The sequence below is a fragment of the Eleutherodactylus coqui genome, chromosome 1 (genome assembly GCF_035609145.1).
Source record: "Eleutherodactylus coqui strain aEleCoq1 chromosome 1, aEleCoq1.hap1, whole genome shotgun sequence".
Lineage (NCBI taxonomy): Eukaryota > Metazoa > Chordata > Amphibia > Anura > Eleutherodactylidae > Eleutherodactylus > Eleutherodactylus coqui.
In genome coordinates this window covers 49,911,380-49,937,577 of record NC_089837.1, presented here as the reverse complement: position 1 = coordinate 49,937,577, position 26,198 = coordinate 49,911,380, and the positions used below count along the sequence as shown (strand labels likewise).

Below are 26,198 nucleotides of genomic sequence, written 5' to 3'. Positions count from 1 at the left end.
CAGTGTCAATTACCTATTAAGGTCAATGGGATCATATTAATATGCATTGAAGGTTGAAATACATGGTGAATACACAGTTTCGGTCCATGAAAAACGCTGTGTAGTTCACAGACCCAAACTATATCCATTTGTGTGAATGAGCCCTAAATGTAACTATACCTTAACATGGCTGTAGAGCTCTATGTACTATTATGGAGTTTCTCCACTTCAAGCTCTTTAGCACTGAGTTTCCTACCTTGGGGGGTGACTGAGGTGCCTAAGTAGGACTGTCATAGCTGAACAGAACAGTGTGGAGGCGAGTGCTTTATCTCAGAATCCAAGATGGCACCCACTTCACATGATGGTGCCTCCCCCTCAACCGAGTGTTGGCTGTGTCCTTAGGGAAAAGTGGAGAGCCAGTCCTTATACATTCGGACCTTACGGTATAGTAGCCAAGGTCTAGATAAGATAGAATTAATAAAAGTAAAATGGTGGATGCCATGGAATGGAGATTTGTCTATATATGGGTGAGGAAATAAGACAGCAGCTTGTATGAGTAAAAAGTTTAGTTCGCCTGTGAAGCAATGTGGCAGAAGGTAACTAATCCGTATGTGTATATATATGTATATATATATATATATATATATATATATATATATATATATATATATATATATATATATATGAAAGGAATTTCTTTTGTGCAACCTGTATGAAAAGTGTATGCCCCCTGTGTTTAGAATACAAGGTTTCTCTTCTCAGTCTGCATTCATTAAAAGAAAGAAGCTACGGTATATTTTTGGGGGCTCGTCCGGGATTTGAGACTGCGTTTTCGCCTCTTCATGCTGGCAGCTCTGTACCTGATTTATTAGTAGAAACTAACCACCTGGTGCTACTAAAGTATTGATTCAAAGGATGGGGACTATCTTCCAGTAAATACAGTCTGTCACCTCCTCGCACAAAGAACCTATGTGAGGCGCAGGAAATATAGGACAAAAAGAAAACGAAGACAATTTGATCAGTTTTCATGGTCGCTGGAGTATCTTCTTCCCCCTATTTTCAACAAGTTCTTGGGCAGGTACCAGAGGTGTTATGGGCCCTGTTCTTTCACGGTCCCTCACGAAGAAATAGAAAAACTACATTGAGTATAAATTTAGAAAAACTCCTTCAGCTACTCGATTCACTAAGTATAAGACCGCCTTGCTAGCATCCTCACATCACAATAGTTCTTAATACAGCTACTGTCCTTCCACTGTATTTGGAAAGGGCAGAGATGGTAGTGGCGGGGCCGACCATGATATAGTATCTCAAGACCATGATTATCTGCAATAAGAGAAAGTGAAGATAGGAGTCTCACAAATGTAGTTTAAACTTCTATTCCTAATGCAGTTAATTTGCTTGTTAAAAGCTTTGGTCTTCTTGGAAAAAGCTAGCAAGTCCATACCCCCTGCAGATATACCCAGCTTACTCAGGCCACAGACACTAGCGGCAATTAGCAAGACAGATATTGGGAAGCTTCTGGTCCCACCTGTCATGGTCAAGCTTAAAGAAGGGGCTGCGCTTCCTCGCACACCTCAGTACCCCCTGAGCCCACATAAGAGGCAGCCATTGAAGTAACAATTCATGCCTTACTAAAGACCAGGGCCATAAAAAGAAACCATTTCTCCTCGTACTACTCCACTGTATCCAGTCAAAAAGAAAAGAGAGAAACATACCTGGTTGGTTCTCCCGCAGGATGCATAAAATCCCTGGATATAAGTATGTTAAAGTTGAGCCAATTCCTAACACAGATTTTGAGTTTTTTGTAGATGGTTCCATGTAAATAGACAAACAGGCTGTGCAGCGGAAACCAATATTGGTAATTGCAGAAAAAGAAAAAAAAACACTCTCTTTATGGGTCTCTGCTCAGGAGGCTGGAGTTGAAGGCTCTCACTCAATTGTATGAATTGTATGAAGGTAAGATTATAGAGTCTGCACCAACTCGAGGTACGTTTTTGGAAGGGTCTATACTTTCTTCAGTCCCAGCATGAAAATCTCTTATTCTGATAACCTCTGCAAGCTGACCATGCAAGCTGAGTCCCAAGAACTAACACAGTTAGCCAAGAGAACCCGAACCCTGCTAACCAGGCAATGGCAGGGGGCCACAGACTATGAGATGACCACCCTGCTGTGACCACACTTCCAGAAGTTGGTCACTCAAATGGTCCTTTAGGTGGAAGAGGTAGATCTTCAGCCCTACTCTAGTCACTCTGGAGGCTGACTAGTCTGGATACAGCAGAAGAATGAGGATTGTCTTCCTATTATTACAATAATCACGGCCGCATAACGGAGCAAAACAAAACCATTGATTTCAATGGTTTCTTTTTGATTAGCGGTATTCTTGTCTATTAATAGTATGAGTGAGAAAAGATAGGACTTGCCCCATCTTTGCGGCACGTAGTATTAACTACAAATGGAAAAGATAGGGTAGGACCTAACTTCCTACAGTGTTTTTCAAATGCCCGCACTAGTGCATAGTTTGTATAGTCCAAGGCTGTTAGTTTTTGCCCTTAGGGTTCATTCACATGGGCGTATTTTTGATTAGTGTTTTGTGAGCTAAAACCAGAAGTAGAACATACATAGATTAAGTATAATGGGAAGATTTGTATTTCTTCCGTATTTTGGACCCGCTCCTGGTTTTGGCTCACAAAATACTGATGAAAAATACGCCTATGTGAATGAGCCCTTAGAGTGAGTGACTGTGCTTGCCCTTCTGTACGATGCTTGCAGTGCCTTATTATGCTTGTTGCTAGCTTGTGTTTGTAGAGGTATGGCTACATCCACATGGAATATAATACTGCGGATTTTCCATTGCAGACATTTCACGGCATTTACAGGAGCGGGGAAGTTGATAAGATTTATGAGCGCTTTTTCATTTTCGGTAAAATGCTAGACAGCTGGTTAGTCAATGAAGACCATTCAGCGCTGTTCATTTCCATCATAAGGATGGCTTCACACGAGCGTGTTTTTGCGCGTACATAGGTGCGCACCCATGTACATGCAAAAACAAGTGTGAATGCAGGTCCGCGCATTGACCTGCCGAAACCCCTGAGTTGTTTTTCAGTGAAGGGCTTTACATATAAGCTTCCCTAAAAAAACTAAATTTTAGTGTTAAAAAAAAAAAAATGCACGCATTGTCTTCAATGGAGCTGCGACTGCTGCCGGCGGCTCCATTGAAAACAATGGTCTGCCGGCACCACTGTGTTCTTTTTCAGGGAGGGGGTTTCCATATAAGCCCTTCCCTGAAAAAGAAAGATTTTTGTGTAAAAAATAAATAAATAAGAACTTTACCTACCTCTCTGCTGCTCCCCTTCCCTGAAAATCCAGTAAAGTGCTTTAAAAAACAAAAGAACTTAAAAGACAAGCTGTTGGCCTTCTTACTGGACTCAGCTAAAGCGCTTATCCCTTTGCTGTGGTGACAACGAGACCCCCTTTCTTGTTAACGTGGAAGGATAAAGTGGACCTCCTGGTGTTGTTAGAGGAAAGGGTCAGCTGGTCCAATGGCACCCACGACAAATTTCTAAAAGTCTGGAGCCCATGGCACTCCTTGAGAAATGAACTGAAGGAGAATTGCCCCCCTCCATAAACGTTCATTCGAGAATAGCAAAAACATATACTCTGCTGATTCAGTACTCAACTATGGGAGCCTTATCTGGACCTCAGACCCTTTACTCATAACCGTCTGTACCCTTCTCTCTCTCCCACGCCAGGGGAACAGAGGAATCCCTGGAAGCCATGTTTCTGCTTGACAAGGAGGGAACTGATGGTGGACAATACAAGAAAACACATTCCCTCCCCCCCCACGGGAAGAAGCTTACCCTTCATAGTATACCCTCCCTCCCCAAACCCCCCTACCCACCCCTTTCCAAACCCCCTCCCCACCCCCACCTGTTGTCTTCCTAAAGTTTAATCGAAATGTGATCAAAAGGTCCTAAAGCAATTCCATTATGGTGTATGGTTCAAGATGGACCTCTCTCCCTTTCTCTGCAGTCCGTCTGTCCTCCCCCCCCCCTGTCTTTTGTCCATGGCTACTCAAGTATACTGTTGTAGTTATTTTCTTCTACGTTTAGTCATCAGGTTCATACCTCTGTACACGAATGTAATATGGACTTATGTTGAAAACCAATAAAAATTTGATTTAAAAAAAAAACAAAAGAAAAAGATACTCACCTCTCTTCAGCTGCCAGGGCTCAGTCATGTCTTCTCCTGCTGTCCCCTGCACTGTGGTGCTGATCTATCAGCAGGTGGGGATTTAAAAACCCCGCCTGCTGAAAGAGCTGAATGTGATTGGCTGAGGTGCTCAGCCAATCAGAGGCAGCTCTCCCTGAATGAATGACTTTTACTGGATTTTCAGGGAAGGGCTTATATTTAAAGCTCTTCCTTGAAATCAATTGAAGAGGTTGCCGACAGCACAATCCTCTACCGCAGCTGACATGTGTGACAGCTGCGGTAGAGAATTGAAGAATTCCTCTGCTGCAGCTGTCACAGATGTGGCAGATGTAAGAGCAGGGAATTCTTTTAACTAACGGGGATAAAGGAAACATCTTACGCATGCGGCAGATGTGTTCTTCATCCCCACGGGGTGACGGCAGCGGCGGAGAGGTTAGTATGTTTTTTATTATTTATTTTTTTACACTACAATCTTTCTTTTTCAGGGGAGGGCTTATATGTAAAGCCCTTCCCTGAAAAAGAATGCAGGGGTGCCGGCAGACCATTGTTTTCAATGAAGCCGCTGGCAGCAGCCGCAGCTCCATTGAAACAATGGATGCATTTTCAATGGTGCACGCATGTTCTATCTTTGTAGATACATGCCTGTAAAGTACGGACATGTGCAAACACCATAGGGAATGCAATGCTGCAAATAGAAGTGTGTTTTTTTGTGTGTGTAAGCTTTCTATGTAAATACCATAAAGCGTGCTTCACTTTTCCTCTACCCGGAGTCATTAATGACTGATCTGTAACTCATGTCCACTTTCCTCTATTGTACCTACTTGTATTACTCAGTCTGTTCTGTACCTACCAACCTCATCACGTGGGTCTCCACCCTCCTCTCCACTCCAGGCGCTGCCATTGTACTGCTAAATATTTTGTAACCTTCAATAACAAGATGTAACTCCTCCTAATTGTCACTAATTGCTTTATCACATCCGGCATAAACATAATTTCTCATCTTTTATACTTGCTACCTACAGGGATAGATCTAGCAGTTCAGTCACCTCATGTAGAAGTCACTAGGCTCCTTCATTTTCCTTACTCTGTAGTGACATATAACATGTCTGACTCAGAGGGGCCCTGTCAGCGCGACAGCTTTGGATAGGGTTGACAAAGAATGGGAGGGCTTTTTGTTTTTACAACTCTAACTCCTTAGTCCCTCTTAACTAAAAAGTAACCCTCTTACTAGCTACTATAAACCCTCTCATGGCCGAGCATGCACTTGTCTGTACCCCTTTTATGACCCTATACAATAAAAAAATGTATTATGAGTCCAGCACTCTAAAAGGGAGATATTACACCTCAGTCAGACAATGTGTCATGGCATTCGCTGACTGAGATGACAAGATGTAATAGCTGCAGCTCATAAGTCCCTGCTCTGTCTCCTCAACGTTGCCTCAATCTGTGGCCCCCTCTTTGAAGCTTCCTACTGCTCTCAGCTGTATGTAGGCTCTCCGCCACCCTATCCTGAGTGACAGTGTGGTGCTGGAATCACAGCTCACTGTATAGTGTAGAGAAGTTAAAGTGTAGAAGCTTCTGGCTGTTTTTGGATGGTCTATGTAGTCTTGTGCTGATGTGTATTGTCAAAGTGTTCCATGTGAGTGAATATGATGTGTATTGCATATTTGCAGCACTGAATGGCTTACAGTGTGGGTTATGTCTGGAAAAGTATCTATTTGTATGCCATGTGACCTTTTTTTAATTATGTGGTGGCAAGGTGCATGAGTGGGGGAGTAGTTGTTGGAGTTTGCCTTGGCTGGTCCTATTCACCTATCCGTTCTGAGCAAAGCTGCTCTGCACACAGACACCTTTAGTCTGTGTGTAGTGGATATGGAAGAGGCCAAGAGGATAGAAGATGTGTGCTGTGGCCCCCTATATGAGAGGAGTAGGAGTGTAAAAGGCCACAAGGAGTGCAGCGTTGGGTGCAAATCTACTACTCCGTGAGTGTGTATGACTATGTACCAGTAAAGAGTCGGTGAAGTGTTCGTGAGAAAGTGTTTGGGACCAGAGATTCACAGATAACTTGGCTTGTGTAAGTCACTCTGTCCTCCCATGTTTCCTTTCTGTCACACCACGTGTTCCCCTGCACTACCTAGTCTGCCAGTGGATGTCAAGTGTGGACTGTATTGAACTTTACTGCAGATTGTGTTTAAGTAAAAGGCTTTACTGACCGCTCTCGGTTCTGCCTTTAAAACCTCAACCTTGCATGTGGACTCTTTATTCCCACTTCGAGAGATCACCGCAGAGGAAGGAATGGTGGTGTCATCCGTTACAAAGGGGACTAAGGTATACCCTCAGTAGGTTAAACTAATTTAATAGCCTGCTCTTGGACGTGTCACTGGTTACCCTCCAGGTGGGGGACAGTAGAGCCACCGTGACAAGGCCTACATCTAAACCCTGCTGTCTCCTAGGCTGGAGCCCACTCCTTGGACACTGCAATTGACCTAGGATTCGGGAGTAAGGGCATCACCCAGATTCTTAAGATAAAGGTAAACTCTCATTCACTTCTATTGAGTTAAAGGCGTTGTCCTGCTATAATTTATTTTTTTACCAGCTGACCATCACCTAAAATAACAAAAGCACATTTCTTCTCCCCAAATAAGCAGCACAATGACTACTAGGGCTCTCCTAGTCTGTTTTTATGGCACAAGTCAGGTAACCGTTGCAGCCAAACAGAGGCATTGCAGTTCATTCTTCTGGCATCAGCCCTCGCATCTTACGCTGCTAACCGAGGAAAAAGAAAAGGGAGTATTGCTGCTTTTGTTATTTCAGTTGATGTCCAACTAATTAAAAAATGTTATGGTAATCCCGACCACCCAAGCTGCCACGTACAGCAGGAGGTGAGGAAGAGTCAATTCTGGAGATAGATGTGGGTCCCACCTCTGGGACGTGAGTCTATCAGAGTTTTATGGCATAACCTATGGATCTTTCATAAAAGTGAGTTGAGAATATTTATTTAAATGGGTTATCCAGGGAGAATAGTATTAATGCCCTATCTTCAGGATAGGTCATCAATAGTTGCTTGGCTGGGGTCCGTCATTTGGGACCCCGACTGATCAGCTGAGTGGGCGCATGCTGTCAGCACCACAAATACACATATGCCAGAGCGGAAGCAGCAAAAGTCTCCGTGCCGACCATCGTTTGGTGGTGGTACTTGTAACTGCTAGCATGGCTCTCATTAAAATCCATGAAATCCTGTGTATTTGCAGTGCTGACATCATGCGCCGGCTCAGCTGATCAGTTGGGGTCCAGAGTGGCGGACCCCAGCCGGTCAACTATTGATTTACTATCCTGAGGATAGGTCATCAATAGTATTCTCCCTAGAAAATCCCTTTAACTACTTCACTGGTGCTGCAGAATATGTTGGCACTATATAAATAAAGAATATAATAATTATTATACTATCATGTTTTTTTTGCCACTTTTCTTGAGGTTTTGTATTTGAGAAAAGGGTAACACAAACAAAACATGTAGGTCCAGTAATACTCTTGAGATAGGAGTAGATAGTTTTTGTAAACTTTTATTACAAAATATATGAGATATGCAGTTATTTTACATATATATCTAGACAGACTTGTTGCTAGTGACATTCCACTTGACGAACGTCGTAGTTGATAGACAGACATAAATCTTAATCTAGATGGATTCAAAATTCTGCATGGAAAACTTGGTTAGACTCATTCAAAAGAGCTAAACAAGCGACAAAAAGTTCCAACTTGATAGAAACTCATTTAAAAACCCTCACAAGGTGGTATCTTACACCTGTACAACTGAGAAATAGACGCCTTGCCACGGATGCTCATTGTTGGAGGGGCTGTGGACAGGAAGGTTCACTACTCCACATCTTTTGGTCGTGCCCCTTGATCGCGCCCTATTGGGTCGAAGTCTACTCTATAATTAATAAACTTTCAGAAACAAAGATTTTAAATCTAAAAGGGACCAGATCAGAAAACAGTCAGCTGATATCTAGAGATGAGCGAGCATACTCGGAAAAGCACTACTCGCTCGAGTAATGTGCTTTATCCGAGTATCGCTGTGCTCGGGTCTGAAGATTCGGGTGCCGCTGCGGCTGACAGGTGAGTCGCAGCGGGGAGCAGGGGAGAGTGGGCAGGAGAGAGGGAGAGAAAGATCTTACCTCCGTTCCTCCCCGCTCTCCCCTGCAGCTCCCCGCTCCGTGCCGGCACCCGAATCTTCAGGGACGAGCACAGCGATACTCGGATAAAGCAAATTACTCGAGCGAGTAGTGCTTTTCCGAGTACGCTCGCTCATCTCTACTGATATCCCATGTTCTATTGGGGGCAAAACTTCTCTTAGCCAGAAAATGGCGTACTACAGAAATCCCTCAAATAAATAATGTAATACAGCTGATATCTGAACACGGCATATATGAAAAAGTTCTTGTGCACAGGAATGATACATATCCTAAATATGAAGCAGTATGGATCCATTGGAATAACAGATTCCCATCCTGATGTCTAATACTGTTGTTGTTTCTTGCTTCCCGTCCCCACCCTACCTATAATTCAAATCCCTTTCCCCCCTCCCTTCCTTTCCTCCCCCTCCCCCCCTCCCCAAATTTTTTCCTTTTCCTTATCCAAACCCACATAAAGATTTGTTTATTCTTTAAATGCTAAATATTCCTAACTACAAAATTGTATCAGTAACACGTATGATGTTTGCTTGATGATTTTCAATTTCTGTACTCACTTTGTAAACATCAATTTGTTCATATGTAATCCATTCTTATCTGATACCAATAAATACTTGAATGAGAAAAAAAAATTCTGCATGTATTAATTTTGATGGTGGTCAGAGTTTCACTTTCAGCTGTATATGACGGATAGAGAACAATAGATTCTACTTGGCAAGATTTAGTGGAGAACCTCTTTAAACAATGATGATGAGATACAAGATGTGTTATGCCAACATGGACAGAAAGCCTAACTTATCTGCGAGATATGGAACACATCTCAAAGGGTTTGGGGGAGTTTACAGACCCCATGGCAGGAGAGAGCTCTAGTTTGGCTCCTGGTGTGGCCTGGAAAGTGAAATTTTGTAAAAGTGTTGTGAAGAAGAGGAATAGCTCCATTTTAGCCAAGGTTTCCCCCGCACAGCTCCGCTTACCTACAAGGAAGAAGAGAAAATATTAATAGAGATAATGTAAAATTATAACTTAATGAAACTAATATTGTATACATATCTGATATAAAGCTTTGGGCTTTGATTTGTCATAATTAGAGATGAGCGAACGTACTCGTCCGAGCTTGATGCTCGGGCGAATATTAGCGTGTTCGGGATGCTCGTTACTCTTAACGAGTACCACGCGATGTTCGGGTTACTTTCAGTTTCCTCTCTGAGACGTTAGCGCGCTTTTCTGGCCAATTGAAAGACAGGGAAGGCATTACAACTTCCCCCTGTGACGTTCAAGCCCTATACCACCCCCCTGCTGTGAGTGGCTGGGGAGATCAGATGTCACCTGAGTATAAAAGTCGGCCCCTCCCGCGGCTCGCCTCAGAGGCCTTGTGAGTTAGCTGAGGGACAGTGCTATAGTGTTGGAGCTGCTGTAGGGAGAGTGTTAGTAGTGAGTGTAGGCTTCAAGAACCCCAACGGTCCTTCTTAGGGCCACATCTATCCGTGTGGAGGCTGCTGTTAGCAGTGTTGCCCTTTTTTTTTTTTTTCAAAATTGGCTGTGCAGAGCATTGCGCCCTGCAGTAATACTACAGGGACAGAAGTGGTGGTTAGGCAGGGAGAGTGTTAGGAGTGAGTGTAGGCTTCAAGAACCCCAACGGTCCTTCTTAGGGCCACATTTAACCGTGTGCAGAACTGTGCAGGCTGCTGTTAGCAGTGTTGCATTTTTTTTATTTTTTTTTAAATCGGCTGTGCAGAGCATTGCGCCCTGCAGTAATACTACAGGGACAGAATTGTGTAGGCAGGGCCAGAAGACATATATTATTGATTGAATATAGTCAGTGGGTCTTTTCTTTAAAAAAAAAAAAAAGGGAAACATTCTATTTGGCCTGCCTCTGACAGTCCTCAGCGTTCTGGGTACGTGTGTGGTGGGTGCAGAACGTAAAGAAATCATACGCAGCCAGCTACGTTTAACAGCAGGCTTGCGCCAATTTATTTCCTGCCTGGGAAAAATCACCGCTCTGCTGTAGTTATTAACTCTGCAACCCTGCAGTTCTGTGACACATTTGCAGGGCCAGAAGACATATTTATTATTGATTGAATATATGCAGTGGGCCTTTTCTTTAACAAAAAAAGGGAAACATTCTATTTGGCCTGCCTCTGACAGTCCTCAGCGTTCTGGGTACGTGTGTGGTGGGTGCAGAACGTAAAGAAATCATACGCAGCCAGCTATGTTTAACAGCAGGCTTGCGCCAATTTATTTCCTGCCTGGGAAAAATCACAGCTCTGCTGTAGTTAATAACTCTGCAACCCTGCAGTTCTGTGACACATTTGCAGGGCCAGAAGACATATTTATTATTGATTGAATATATGCAGTGGGCCTTTTCTTTAACAAAAAAAGGGAAACATTCTATTTGGCCTGCCTCTGACAGTCCTCAGCGTTCTGGGTACGTGTGTGGTGGGTGCAGAACGTAAACAAAAATCATACGCAGCCAGCTACGTTTAACAGCAGGCTTGCGCTAATTTATTTCCTGCCTGGGAAATCAAATCACTGGTAATACACCATGCTGAGGGGTAGGGGTAGGCCTATAGGACGTGGACGCGGGCGAGGACGCGGAGGCCCAAGTCAGGGTGTGGGCACAGGCCGAGCCAGTGCGGTGGCCAGGGGTAGAGGCAGGGCCAGACCAAATAATCCACCAACTGGTTCCCAAGGCGCCCCCGCGCACCATGCCACCCTGCAGAGGTCAAGGTGCTCTATGGTGTGGCAGTGTTTCACAGAGACGCCTGACGACCGACGAACAGTGGTGTGCAACCTTTGTCGCGCCAAGATCAGCTGGGGAGGCACCACCAACAGCATGCGCAGGCATATGATGGCCAAGCACCCCACAAGGTGGGACGATGCCCGTTCACCGCCTCCAGTTTGCACCACTGCCTCTCCCCCTGTGCCCCAACCTGCCACTGAGATCCAACCCCCCTCTGAGGACACAGGCACTACCGTCTCCTGGCCTGCACCCACACCCTCACCTCTGCTGTCCTCGGCCCCATCCAGCAATGTCTCTCAGCGTAGCGTCCAGACGTCGCTAGCGCCACAGTTTGAGCGCAAGCGCTAGTACGACGCCACGCACCCGCACGCTCAAGCGTTAAACGTGCACATTGCAAAATTGATCAGCCTAGAGATGCTGCCATATAGGCTTGTGGAAACGGAGGCTTTCAAAAGCATGATGGCGGCGGCGGCCCCGCGCTACTCGGTTCCCAGTCGCCACTACTTTTCCCGATGTGCCGTCCCAGGCCTGCACGACCACGTCTCCCGCAACATTGTACGCGCCCTCACCAACGCGGTTACTGCCAAAGTCCACTTAACAACGGACACGTGGACAAGCACAGGTGGGCAGGGCCACTATATCTCCCTAACGGCACATTGGGGGAATTTAGTGGAGGTTGGGACAGAGTCAGAGCCTGGGACCGCTCACGTCCTACCCACCCCCCGAATTGCGTGCCCCAGCTCGGTGGTAGTATCTGCGGGGGTGTATGTTTCCTCCACTAAACCACCCTCCTCCTCCTCCTACGCAACCTCTGTCTCGTAATCAAGATGTGTCAGCAGCAGCAGCACGTCGCCAGCAGTCGGTGTCACGCGGCGTGGCAGCACAGCGGTGGGCAAGCGTCAGCAGGCCGTGCTGAAACTACTCAGCTTAGGAGATAAGAGGCACACGGCCCACGAACTGCTGCAGGGTCTGACAGAGCAGACCGACCGCTGGCTTGCGCCGCTGAGCCTCCAACCGGGCATCGTGATGTGTGACAACGGCCGTAACCTGGTGGCGGCTCTGCAGCTCGGCAGCCTCACGCACGTGCCATGCCTGGCCCATGTGTTTAATTTGGTGGTTCAGCGCTTTCTGAATAGCTACCGACGCTTGTCATACCTGCTCGGAAAGGTGCGCCAGCTCTGCGCACATTTCCGCAAATCCCACACGCACGCTGCCACCCTGCGGACCCTGCAACATCGGTTTAATCTGCCAGTGCACCGACTGCTGTGCGACGTGCCCACACAGTGGAAATCTACGCTCCACATGTTGGCCAGACTCTATGAGCAGCGTAGAGCTATAGTGGAATACCAACTCCAACTTGCGCGGCGCAGTGGGAGTCAGCCTCCTCAATTATTTACAGAAGAGTGGGCCTGGTTGGCAGCCATCTGCCAGGTCCTTGGAAAATTTGAGGAGTCTACCCAGATGGTGAGCGGGGATGCTGCAATCATTAGTGTCACCATTCCTCTGCTATGCCTCTTGAGAAGTTCCCTGCAAAGCATAAAGGCAGACGCTTTGGAATCAGAAACGGAGGCGGGGGAAGACAGTATGTCGCTGGATAGTCAGAGCAACCTCATGTCTATATCTCAGCGCGTTCAGGAGGAGGGGGAGGAGCATGAGGAGGAGGGGGAAGAGACAGCTTGGCCCACTGCAGAGGGGACAGATGCTGCTTGCCTGTCATGCTTTCAGCGTGTATGGCCAGAGGAGGAGGAGGAGGAGGATCCTGAAAGTGATCTTCCGAGTGAGGACAGCCATGTGTTGCGTACAGGTACCCTGGCACACATGGCTGACTTCATGTTAGGATGCCTTTCTCGTGACCCTCGCGTTACACGCATTCTGGCCACTACGGATTACTGGGTGTACACACTGCTCGATCCACGGTATAAGGAGAGCCTTTGCACTCTCATTCCCGAAGAGGAAAGGGGTTCGAGAATGATGCTATACCACAGGGCGCTGGTGGACAAACTGATGCTAAACTTCCCATCCGACAGCGCTAGTGGCAGAAGGCGCAGCTCCGAGGGCCAGGTAGCAGGGGAGGCGCAGAGATCAGGCAGCATGTACAGCGCAGGCAGGGGAACATTCTCCAAGGCCTTTGCCAGCTTTATGGCTCCCCAGCAAGACTGTGTCACCGGTCCCCAGTCAAGGCTGAGTTGGCGGGAGCACTGTAAAAGGATGGTGAGGGGGTACGTAGCCGATTGCAGCACCGTCCTCGGTGACGCCTCTGCCCCCTACAACTACTGGGTGTTGAAGCTGGACACGTGGCCTGAACTCGCGCTGTATGCCCTGGAGGTGCTTGCTTGTCCTGCGGCTAGCGTCTTGTCAGAGAGTGTGTTTAGTGTGGCTGGGGGAATCATCACGGATAAGCGTACCCACCTGTCAACCGACAGTGCCGACAGGCTTACACTCATCAAGATGAACAAAGCCTGGATTTCCCCAGACTTCTCTTCTCCACCAGCGGACAGCAGCGATACCTAAGCAATACGTAGGTTGCACCCGCGGATGGAAGCATCGTTCTCTCTCACCATCCCAAACGGGGACATTTCTGCTTCATCAATCTGTGTATAATATTCCTCCTCCTCCTCCTACTCCTCCTCCTACTCCTCCTCCTGAAACCTCACGTAATCACGCCGAACGGGCAATTTTTCTTAGGGCCACAAGGCTCACTCATATAATTTTTCTAAACAATTTTTATACGTTTCAATGCTCTTAAAAGCGTTGAAACTTTAACTTGAACCAATTTTTCGTTCAACTGGGCTACCTCCAGGCCTAGTTACCACTTAAGCCACATTAACCAAAGCGATTAATGGGTTTCACCTGCCATCTTGGTTGGGCATGGCCAATTTTTTCTGAGGTACATTAGTACTGTTGGTACACCAATTTTTTTGGGCCCTCACCTACAGTGTAATCATAGTAATTTCTATGTTCTTCGCCTGCACTCATGGTACAGAAAGATGTGTGGGGTTGGCCGACACTTTAGCTACATAAATGTAACTGGGGCCTTGTCTATACTGCAGCTACTGAAATGTGAAAGACACTGTTATCTCCCTAAACTGCTGCAATGGGAATGTTACTGGGGCCTGTCTTGAGTGCTACTATTACTGAAATGGAACTAAGACTGCGCTCCCCCTATACTGCTGCTAGTGATATGTTAGTGGGGCCTGTCCCTAATGCTACCGCTGAAATGTGAATAATTGTGGGCTCTGCCTATACCGCTGCTAATGGTATGTCACTGGATCACAGAAGGGGGAAACAAGAATTAAAAACAATCACAGAAAATGGCCGTTACTTACTGACTGAGGAGTGCATATAGATGCATCCTCCTCTCACCATGCAGGTAGCTGACTACCAAATGGAGGAGCCAATAACACCTGTGCAGGACACCGATAATTACACCCACTCACACTACCTCCTGATAATGAGGGGGGTGGATGCTTGGTGTATACTCCCACACATAGTGGATACAGGGTGTCAGACCATTCTGATATATGTAGTTCACCATGCAGAACAGCAACCTATTAATGACGCCATGATAATTCGGCGGGTTGCCCTGCATATCCATCAGTGAACCACATTGGTACTGCCACCCTGGGCTCCCCCTGGAGTCTTAATACCACACTGCATGTGAATGATAGATAATAAATGCAAGGCATTGGTTGGATGTTGGCCAAGATACATGAGCCCACTAACCACTTCACGGTTCCTTGCTTTGTAGTGGGTCCCTACACTAATATAAATGCATCACAGAAGGGGGAAACAAGAATTAAAAACAATCACAGAAAATGGCCGTTACTTACTGACTGAGGAGTGCATATAGATGCATCCTCCTCTCACCATGCAGGTAGCTGACTACCAAATGGAGGAGCCAATAACACCTGTGCAGGACACCGATAATTACACCCACTCACACTACCTCCTGATAATGAGGGGGGTGGATGCTTGGTGTATACTCCCACACATAGTGGATACAGGGTGTCAGACCATTCTGATATATGTAGTTCACCATGCAGAACAGCAACCTATTAATGACGCCATGATAATTCGGCGGGTTGCCCTGCATATCCATCAGTGAACCACATTGGTACTGCCACCCTGGGCTCCCCCTGGAGTCTTAATACCACACTGCATGTGAATGATAGATAATAAATGCAAGGCATTGGTTGGATGTTGGCCAAGATACATGAGCCCACTAACCACTTCACGGTTCCTTGCTTTGTAGTGGGTCCCTACACTAATATAAATGCATCACAGAAGGGGGAAACAAGAATTAAAAACAATCACAGAAAATGGCCGTTACTTACTGACTGAGGAGTGCATATAGATGCATCCTCCTCTCACCATGCAGGTAGCTGACTACCAAATGGAGGAGCCAATAACACCTGTGCAGGACACCGATAATTACACCCACTCACACTACCTCCTGATAATGAGGGGGGTGGATGCTTGGTGTATACTCCCACACATAGTGGATACAGGGTGTCAGACCATTCTGATATATGTAGTTCACCATGCAGAACAGCAACCTATTAATGACGCCATGATAATTCGGCGGGTTGCCCTGCATATCCATCAGTGAACCACATTGGTACTGCCACCCTGGGCTCCCCCTGGAGTCTTAATACCACACTGCATGTGAATGATAGATAATAAATGCAAGGCATTGGTTGGATGTTGGCCAAGATACATGAGCCCACTAACCACTTCACGGTTCCTTGCTTTGTAGTGGGTCCCTACACTAATATAAATGCATCACAGAAGGGGGAAACAAGAATTAAAAACAATCACAGAAAATGGCCGTTACTTACTGACTGAGGAGTGCATATAGATGCATCCTCCTCTCACCATGCAGGTAGCTGACTACCAAATGGAGGAGCCAATAACACCTGTGCAGGACACCGATAATTACACCCACTCACACTGCCTCCTGATAATGAGGGGGGTGGATGCTTGGTGTATACTCCCACACATAGTGGATACAGGGTGTCAGACCATTCTGATATATGTAGTTCACCATGCAGAACAGCAACCTATTAATGACGCCATGATAATTCGGCGGGTTGCCCTGCATATCCATCAGTGAACCACATTGGTACTGCCACCCTGGGCTCCCCCTGGAGTCTTAATACCACACTGCATGTGAATGATAGATAATAAATGCAAGGCATTGGTTGGATGTTGGCCAAGATACATGAGCCCACTAACCACTTCACTCCTCAGTCAGTAAGTAACGGCCATTTTCTGTGATTGTTTTTAATTCTTGTTTCCCCCTTCTGTGATGCATTTATATTAGTGTAGGGACCCACTACAAAGCAAGGAACCGTGAAGTGGTTAGTGGGCTCATGTATCTTGGCCAACATCCAACCAATGCCTTGCATTTATTATCTATCATTCACATGCAGTGTGGTATTAAGACTCCAGGGGGAGCCCAGGGTGGCAGTACCAATGTGGTTCACTGATGGATATGCAGGGCAACCCGCCGAATTATCATGGCGTCATTAATAGGTTGCTGTTCTGCATGGTGAACTACATATATCAGAATGGTCTGACACCCTGTATCCACTATGTGTGGGAGTATACACCAAGCATCCACCCCCCTCATTATCAGGAGGCAGTGTGAGTGGGTGTAATTATCGGTGTCCTGCACAGGTGTTATTGGCTCCTCCATTTGGTAGTCAGCTACCTGCATGGTGAGAGGAGGATGCATCTATATGCACTCCTCAGTCAGTAAGTAACGGCCATTTTCTGTGATTGTTTTTAATTCTTGTTTCCCCCTTCTGTGATGCATTTATATTAGTGTAGGGACCCACTACAAAGCAAGGAACCGTGAAGTGGTTAGTGGGCTCATGTATCTTGGCCAACATCCAACCAATGCCTTGCATTTATTATCTATCATTCACATGCAGTGTGGTATTAAGACTCCAGGGGGAGCCCAGGGTGGCAGTACCAATGTGGTTCACTGATGGATATGCAGGGCAACCCGCCGAATTATCATGGCGTCATTAATAGGTTGCTGTTCTGCATGGTGAACTACATATATCAGAATGGTCTGACACCCTGTATCCACTATGTGTGGGAGTATACACCAAGCATCCACCCCCCTCATTATCAGGAGGTAGTGTGAGTGGGTGTAATTATCGGTGTCCTGCACAGGTGTTATTGGCTCCTCCATTTGGTAGTCAGCTACCTGCATGGTGAGAGGAGGATGCATCTATATGCACTCCTCAGTCAGTAAGTAACGGCCATTTTCTGTGATTGGTTTTTAATTCTTGTTTCCCCCTTCTGTGATGCATTTATATTAGTGTAGGGACCCACTACAAAGCAAGGAACCGTGAAGTGGTTAGTGGGCTCATGTATCTTGGCCAACATCCAACCAATGCCTTGCATTTATTATCTATCATTCACATGCAGTGTGGTATTAAGACTCCAGGGGGAGCCCAGGGTGGCAGTACCAATGTGGTTCACTGATGGATATGCAGGGCAACCCGCCGAATTATCATGGCGTCATTAATAGGTTGCTGTTCTGCATGGTGAACTACATATATCAGAATGGTCTGACACCCTGTATCCACTATGTGTGGGAGTATACACCAAGCATCCACCCCCCTCATTATCAGGAGGTAGTGTGAGTGGGTGTAATTATCGGTGTCCTGCACAGGTGTTATTGGCTCCTCCATTTGGTAGTCAGCTACCTGCATGGTGAGAGGAGGATGCATCTATATGCACTCCTCAGTCAGTAAGTAACGGCCATTTTCTGTGATTGTTTTTAATTCTTGTTTCCCCCTTCTGTGATGCATTTATATTAGTGTAGGGACCCACTACAAAGCAAGGAACCGTGAAGTGGTTAGTGGGCTCATGTATCTTGGCCAACATCCAACCAATGCCTTGCATTTATTATCTATCATTCACATGCAGTGTGGTATTAAGACTCCAGGGGGAGCCCAGGGTGGCAGTACCAATGTGGTTCACTGATGGATATGCAGGGCAACCCGCCGAATTATCATGGCGTCATTAATAGGTTGCTGTTCTGCATGGTGAACTACATATATCAGAATGGTCTGACACCCTGTATCCACTATGTGTGGGAGTATACACCAAGCATCCACCCCCCTCATTATCAGGAGGTAGTGTGAGTGGGTGTAATTATCGGTGTCCTGCACAGGTGTTATTGGCTCCTCCATTTGGTAGTCAGCTACCTGCATGGTGAGAGGAGGATGCATCTATATGCACTCCTCAGTCAGTAAGTAACGGCCATTTTCTGTGATTGTTTTTAATTCTTGTTTCCCCCTTCTGTGATGCATTTATATTAGTGTAGGGACCCACTACAAAGCAAGGAACCGTGAAGTGGTTAGTGGGCTCATGTATCTTGGCCAACATCCAACCAATGCCTTGCATTTATTATCTATCATTCACATGCAGTGTGGTATTAAGACTCCAGGGGGAGCCCAGGGTGGCAGTACCAATGTGGTTCACTGATGGATATGCAGGGCAACCCGCCGAATTATCATGGCGTCATTAATAGGTTGCTGTTCTGCATGGTGAACTACATATATCAGAATGGTCTGACACCCTGTATCCACTATGTGTGGGAGTATACACCAAGCATCCACCCCCCTCATTATCAGGAGGTAGTGTGAGTGGGTGTAATTATCGGTGTCCTGCACAGGTGTTATTGGCTCCTCCATTTGGTAGTCAGCTACCTGCATGGTGAGAGGAGGATGCATCTATATGCACTCCTCAGTCAGTCAGTAACGGCCATTTTCTGTGATTGTTTTTAATTCTTGTTTCCCCCTTCTGTGATGCATTTATATTAGTGTAGGGACCCACTACAAAGCAAGGAACCGTGAAGTGGTTAGTGGGCTCATGTATCTTGGCCAACATCCAACCAATGCCTTGCATTTATTATCTATCATTCACATGCAGTGTGGTATTAAGACTCCAGGGGGAGCCCAGGGTGGCAGTACCAATGTGGTTCACTGATGGATATGCAGGGCAACCCGCCGAATTATCATGGCGTCATTAATAGGTTGCTGTTCTGCATGGTGAACTACATATATCAGAATGGTCTGACACCCTGTATCCACTATGTGTGGGAGTATACACCAAGCATCCACCCCCCTCATTATCAGGAGGTAGTGTGAGTGGGTGTAATTATCGGTGTCCTGCACAGGTGTTATTGGCTCCTCCATTTGGTAGTCAGCTACCTGCATGGTGAGAGGAGGATGCATCTATATGCACTCCTCAGTCAGTAAGTAACGGCCATTTTCTGTGATTGTTTTTGGTATGTCACTGGGGTGTGGAAACAGAGGCTTTACAAAGACATGATGGCGGCGAGGCCATTTCCCACCAACACTGTTACTGTTAAGGTGCATATAACCACGGACACGTGGAGAGGACACGTAGTGCCTCCAAAACATCCCCCTCCTCCTCCAACAATGAAAACATTCTTGGCAAATACCTTTGCATTGGTCCGTCTGGTGGCAGTCCAAGAATTTTACCTTTAACGACACAACAAGAGAGCACCACCACCATCCCCCCGCCACGGCCCACTTAATCCTGGCCACATTCCGAAAACCAACTGCATAAAACCGCGCTACCAGGTCCGCAGTCACCACCACATTACCACCAACGAGGTTATTGTTAAGGTACATATTACCAGTCTGACTGGGGCATGCAGTGTGGGCCGAAGCCCACCTGCATTAAGCACTACATTACTACCTCAGCTGTGTTGGGCAATGCAATGGGATATTTTTATGTACTACTGGTGGGTTCCAGGGAGCCACCCATGCTGTAGGTGCACACGGAGTTTACCCTACATCTGTCCACTTGTAAAGAACCCCAGTCAGACTGGGGCATGCAGTGTGGGCTGAAGCCCACCTGTATTAAGCACGACATTACTACCTCAGCTGTGTTGGGCAATGCAATGGGATATTTTTATGTACCGCCGGTGGCTTCCTGGCACCCACCCATGCTGTCGGTCCACAGGGACTTCACAATAGGGAGTTGTACCTGCCTGTGTCTATGAATTTAAAAACGCGGTCTGACTGGGGCATGCAGACACCTTGACAGAATGAATAGTGTGTGGCACATAGGTTCCCTATTGCTATGCCCACGTGTGCAGCTCCTGATGGCGGTGGCACAGGATTATATTTCTCATTGCTTCTGTACAGCATTGTGGGCTATTGCCCCGCCCCTTTTAAAGAGGGTCGCTGCCTAGCCGTGCCAACCCTCTGCAGTGTATGCCTGCGGTTCCTCCTCATGGCAGACGCACTTATAAATAGACATGAGGGTGGTGTGGCATGAGGGCAGCTGAAGGCTGCGCAGGGACACTTTGGTGTGCGCTGTGGACACTGGGTCGTGCGGGGGGGTTGGGCAGTATGTAACCCAGGAGAAGTGGCAGCGGAGTGTCATGCAGGCAGTGATTGTGCTTTGTTGGAGGTAGTGTGGTGCTTAGCTAAGGTATGCATTGCTAATGAGGACTTTTCAGAAGTAAAAGTTGTTGGGAGGGGGGGGGGCCCACTCTTGCCGGTATTGTGGCTTAATAGTGGGACCTGTGAACTTGAGATGCAGCCCAACATGTAGCCCCTCGCCTGCCCTATCCGTTGCTGTGTCGTTCCCACCACTTTCTTGAATTGCCCAGATTTTCACACATGAAAACCTTAGCGAGCATCGGCGAAATACAAAAATGCTCAGGTCGCCCATTGACTTCAATGGGGTTCGTTACTCGAAACGAACCCTTGAGCATCGCGATAATTTCGTCCCGAGTAACGAGCACCGGAGCATTTTGGTGCTCGCTCATCTCTAGTCATAATTTACACTTGTTACTCCAGTGCTTATTATCTCACTTCAACATGTTAAGCCAAACATCATCTACATTAAAATGGCACTCCCAGTTTTTGCCCAAAGTTGAGATCTCTCTACTCCTTCAAGGGGGTCTGACTTTGACCTGAATGTCCTTTTTTCCTGATTGTCCCGTTTTCCTGATGACCCAATGTTCAGCCGATGAATAGGCAAACATTATTTCACTGGCTGTTCAGCTCGTTTATGTAAGCAAAAATTTTTTGTGGTTCAGCTATACATCTCGTTGTGTAAACAGGAAGATATGCAGCCAACAGCCCACAGCTCTGTGGGGGTGAACTATCATTAACAGTAGTGATGAGCGAACGTACTCGTCCGAGCTTGATACTCGTTCGAGTATTAGCGTGTTCGAGATGCTCGTTACTCGTAACGAGTACCACGCGATGTTCGAGTTACTTTCACTTTCATCTCTGAGACGTTAGCGCGCTTTTCTGGCCAATTGAAAGACAGGAAAGGCATTACAACTTCCCCTTGTGACGTTCAAGCCCTATACCACCCCCCTGCAGTGAGTGGCTGGCGAGATCAGGTGTCACCCGAGTATAAAAATCGGCCCCTCCCGCGGCTCGCCACAGATTCATTCTGACATAGCTGAGGGAAAGTGCTATCGTGTTGGAGCTGCTATAGAGAGAGTGTTAGGAGTTATTGTAGGCTTCAAGAACCCCAACGGTCCTTCTTAGGGCCACATCTAACCGTCTGCAGTACTGTGGAGGCTGCTTTTTGCAGTGTTGCACATTTTTTTTTATTGGTATATCGGCCGTGCAGAGCATTGCGCCCTGCAGTAATACTCCAGGGACAGAAGTGTGGAGGCAGGGACAGAAGACATATTATTGATTGAATATAGGCAGTGGGCCTTTTCTAAAAAATATTGGGCAAAAAATCTATTTGGCCTGCCTGTCACTGTGCTCAGTGTTCTGGGTCTGTGTGTGCTGGGTGTAGTAGTTCTACAAAATCATACGCATCCAGCTAAGTGTTACAGCAGGCTTGCGCCAAATTATTTCCTGGTGTTCCGTAAGCGAAGTCAGCCTCCAACCACAGGCCCTCGCCTACAGTGTAATCAAATTAATTTTTAGCCCACCTGCATTACAGCTGACGTTACATCAGCTGTGTTGGGCACTGCAATGGGATGTATTTATGTACCGCCAGTGGCTTCCTGGCACCCACCCATGCTGTGGGTCCACAGGGAGTTGTAACTGCATGTGTCCACTTCTAAAGAACCCCAGTCTGACTGGGGCATGCAGTGTGGGCCGAAGCCCACCTGCATTAAACATGAATTTATTACCTCAGCTGTGATGGGCAATGCAATGGGATATATTTATGTACCGCCGGTGGGTTCCAGGGAGCCACCCATGCTGTGGGTCCACAGGGAGTTGTAACTACATGTGTCCACTTCTAAAGAACCCCAGTCTGACTGCGGCATGCAGTGTGGGCCGAAGCCCACCTGCATTAAACATGAATTTATTATTACCTCAGCTGTGATGGGCAATGCAATGGGATATATTTATGTACCGCCGGTGGCTTCCTGGCACCCACCCATGCTGTCGGTCCACAGGGACTTCACAATAGGGAGTTGTACCTGCCTGTGTCTATGAATTAAAAACCCTGCTCCGGTTGGGGCATGCAGTGTGGGCCGAAGCCCACCTGCATTTAATCTGACGTTAGCTCTGCTGTCCAGGGCACTGCAATGGGATACATTTTATGTACAGCCGGTGGGTTCCAGGGAGCCACCCATGCCGTGGGTGCACACGGAATTCCCATTGCGGAGTTGTACCTGCCTGTGATTATTTATAAAAAACCCTGGTCTGACTGGGGCATGCAGACACCTTGACAGAATGAATAGTGTGTGGCACATAGGTTCCCCATTGCTATGAGGTGGCACAGGATTGGATTTCTCATTGCTTCTGTACAGCATTGTGGACTATCGCCCCCCCCCCCCCTTTTAAAGAGGGTGGCTGCCTAGCCGTGCCAACCCTCTGCAGTGTGTGCCTGCGGTTCCTCCTCATGGCAGACGCACTTATAAATAGACATGAGTGTGGCGTGGCATGAGGGCAGCTGAAGGCTGGGCAGGAACAGTTTGGTGTGCGCTGTGGACACTGGGTCGTGCGGGGGGGGGGGGGGGGGGTTGGTCAGCATGTAACCCAGGAGAAGTGGCAGCGGAGTGTCATGCAGGCAGTGATTGTGCTTTGTTGGAGGTAGTGTGGTGCTCAGCTAAGGTATCCATTGCTAATGAGGGCTTTTCAGAAGTAAACGTTGTTGGGAGGGGGGGGGCACTCTTGTCACTATTGTGGCTTAATAGTGGGACCTGTGAACTTGAGATGCAGCCCAACATGTAGCCCCTCGCCTGCCCTATCCGTTGCTGTGTCGTTCCCATCACTTTCTTGAATTGCCCAGATTTTCACAAACGAAAACCTTAGCGAGCATCAGCGATATACAAAAATGTTCGGGTCGCCCATTGACTTCAATGGGGTTCGTTATTCGAAACGAACCCTCGAGCATCGCGAAAAGTTCGTCTCGAGTAACGAGCACCCGAGCATTTTGGTGCTCGCTCATCTCTAATTAACAGTTGTTTGCCTCCACACACATGACCATCTGGCCATGTAGACAAAAAGAATGAGCGCTGACTGACATGATCATTGTCAGCCGGGTTGCCAACCATCCAGAATTTCCTAGACGGTCCCTAAAAATAAGGCATTTTTTTTCCTGTGTCTGTGGAAAAAAAAACAGATGCATTTTTGATTTTTTAGTATTTGTTGGTAATTAGCAGGTCATTATGTAAGTAAAAATTCTGGTAATTAATTCATATCAGTAGCTGACCTATAGACACATAGATACTTATAATCTTTATGGTTTTCCAATGTGTCCATAAACAATGTTGGCTGTCCAGAAAAAAAGAAAAATTTAGGTTAGCAACCTTGATTGTCAGTCAGCACTAGAGATGAGCGAGCATTGCCCTTAGCGAGTACCTGCCCGCTCGGAAGAAAAGGTTCAGCTGCTGGCGGCAGGCGGGGAGCGGCTGGGGAGAGCGGGGAGGAACGGAGGGGAGATCTCTCCCTCTCTCTCCCGCTCCCCCCTGCTCACTGCCGCAACTCACCTCTCACCCGCCCCGGCAGCCAAACCTTTTCTTCCGAGCGGGCAGGTACTATTCCGATGTGGCTCCTACTATTAAAAAAAAAGCGTTATAAGTATTACCTATTGAGAAGGGTATGAAGGCCTCGTTCTTTTTAAAATTTCCTTTGGAATCAAGAAAGTGTTCTGGATAAAACTCGTTGGGTTTCTCAAAGTAGGTTTTATCTCTTAGTATGGAGTGCAGCAATGGGATAACAAGAGTGCCCTGGAGAGAGAAACATAATTATTTTTTTAAGGTAGGGGTAAGAATAACAATCTGTTATGAGGTATACCCTATAGAACAACAATACATGATGTAACAAACAGCAAATGACACAAAGGCACATAAAGGTGTGAGTGATCCTAATGTAGATTAGAGTTGGTATCAGGATTAATGGAATGTTAACTACTAGTTATTTGGATATATCCAGCAGGAAAAACAGAGGACTGGACCATGAACTTCAGTTACACCTCTGGATGAAGCTATTCAAATATTCTTGGAGTCATAGCTAGCTTTTGCTTCGCTTAGGCAAAGATTTAATTTGCTGTCCTAGCGCAACATCTAGATGTGCCGGTCAAGGCAAAAGGACTTATTTGCGCCTCTACTGCCACTCAGTACTCAGAGCACATGACCTACAAGCCTTCATTTTGACTATATTCCTGCTTGGAGGTATCCATTATAAAGCTGAGCATTGTTTCTCACCTTTGGAAGAAAATAGCCTCTGAATGTGACATCTTCAGAAGTTGCACGTGGAAGACTAACCGGTATAATATCCCCGAAGCGCTGGATTTCATGAATGACGGCATCGGTGTATGGCATTTGTTTCCTGTGCTCCATTTGAGGTGGAGCCAAACCAATCACTCTTTCAATTTCATCATGAACTTTTTCTGCCAGGAAAAAGAAAATATGTTACTTATTATTCATGTCTACATAAATAGTTGGTCACCGAACAAACCTTAAAGGGGTTGTCCCGCGCCGAAACAGGTTTTTTTTTTTTTCAACAGCCCCCCCGTTCGGCGCGAGACAAACCCGATGCAGGGACCTAAAAAAAAATCCGCACAGCGCTTACCTGAATCCCCGCGCTCCGGTGACTTCTTACTTACCGCTTGAAGATGGCCGCCGGGATCTTCTCCCTCCGTGGACCGCAGCTCTTCTGTGCGGTCCATTGCCGATTCCAGCCTCCTGATTGGCTGGAATCGGCACGTGACGGGGCGGAGCTACCAGGAGCCGCTCTTTGGCACGAGCGGCCCCATTGAGAAAAGCAGAAGACCTGGACTGCGCAAGCGCGTCTAATCTGGAGATTAGACGCCGAAAATTAGACGGCACCATGGAGACGAGGACGCTAGCAACGGAACAGGTAAGTGAATAACTTCTTATAACTTCTGTATGGCTCATAATTAATGCACAATGTACATTACAAAGTGCATTAATATGGCCATACAGAAGTGTATAGACCCACTTGCTGCCGCGGGACAACCCCTTTAATGTCAACTCAGACAAAAGTTTTAGAACAGGAAGGAAAGCTTAACCCCTTTAAGGACCAGGCTGTTTTGTACCTTAAGGACGAAACACTTCTTAGGGATTTACCCATGTGGTGGTTTTCCTCTAGCTATCAAAATTATTTTTGCTGTGTTTTTTTTCCCGTGACATGTAGTGCTATTTTTCAAATAGCTTTTTTACTGACTTTTTTCCGTTTTTTAGTTTTATTGGAGGTAAAAAGCTAAAAAAAAATATTTTTTTTTACATTTCTAGTTTTTTTTTTTAATTAGTATATTTACACTAAAATAAAGTTAGGAATGGGCTTCTCATTTTGTTTTGATACATAATATGTACGATTTTAGTGACGTTTTAGGTTGGCGACTGTTTTGGGTTATTTTCTCTCTTATGTATATATTGTTTTTATTCTGTATTATTGTTCTACTTATGTATTTAAATATGTTTTTTACTATCCATGTCCCCCATGGCGTCATGTAAGACCTCGGGGGGGACATTCATATGTTTTTTTTTTTGTTTTTTTTTGACACTTTCCCACTATAGCTGGGGCATCCATAGGAGCCCCAGTCACAGAGCAAAACAACCCCTGCAGT

At 46.5% G+C, this 26,198-nt stretch overlaps 2 protein-coding genes across 2 annotated transcripts in view; both read right to left on the bottom strand.

Annotated features, from left to right (window-relative positions):
• The window catches only part of LOC136620599 (cytochrome P450 2C14-like), a 274,638-nt gene that overhangs the window by 210,226 nt on the left and 38,214 nt on the right, over positions 1-26,198 (bottom strand). The window lies entirely within an intron of this gene.
• LOC136620675 (cytochrome P450 2C5-like) overlaps positions 8,818-26,198 on the bottom strand; it is a 55,561-nt gene continuing 38,180 nt past the window's right edge. Inside the window, exons 8-10 of the mRNA XM_066595614.1 lie at positions 24,814-24,998; positions 24,195-24,336; positions 8,818-9,354 (exon numbers count right to left, since the gene is read on the bottom strand). Of these exons, the coding sequence (XP_066451711.1) occupies positions 9,176-9,354; positions 24,195-24,336; positions 24,814-24,998 (506 nt within the window). The 3' untranslated portion in view covers positions 8,818-9,175. The remainder of the gene's footprint in view (positions 9,355-24,194; positions 24,337-24,813; positions 24,999-26,198) is intronic.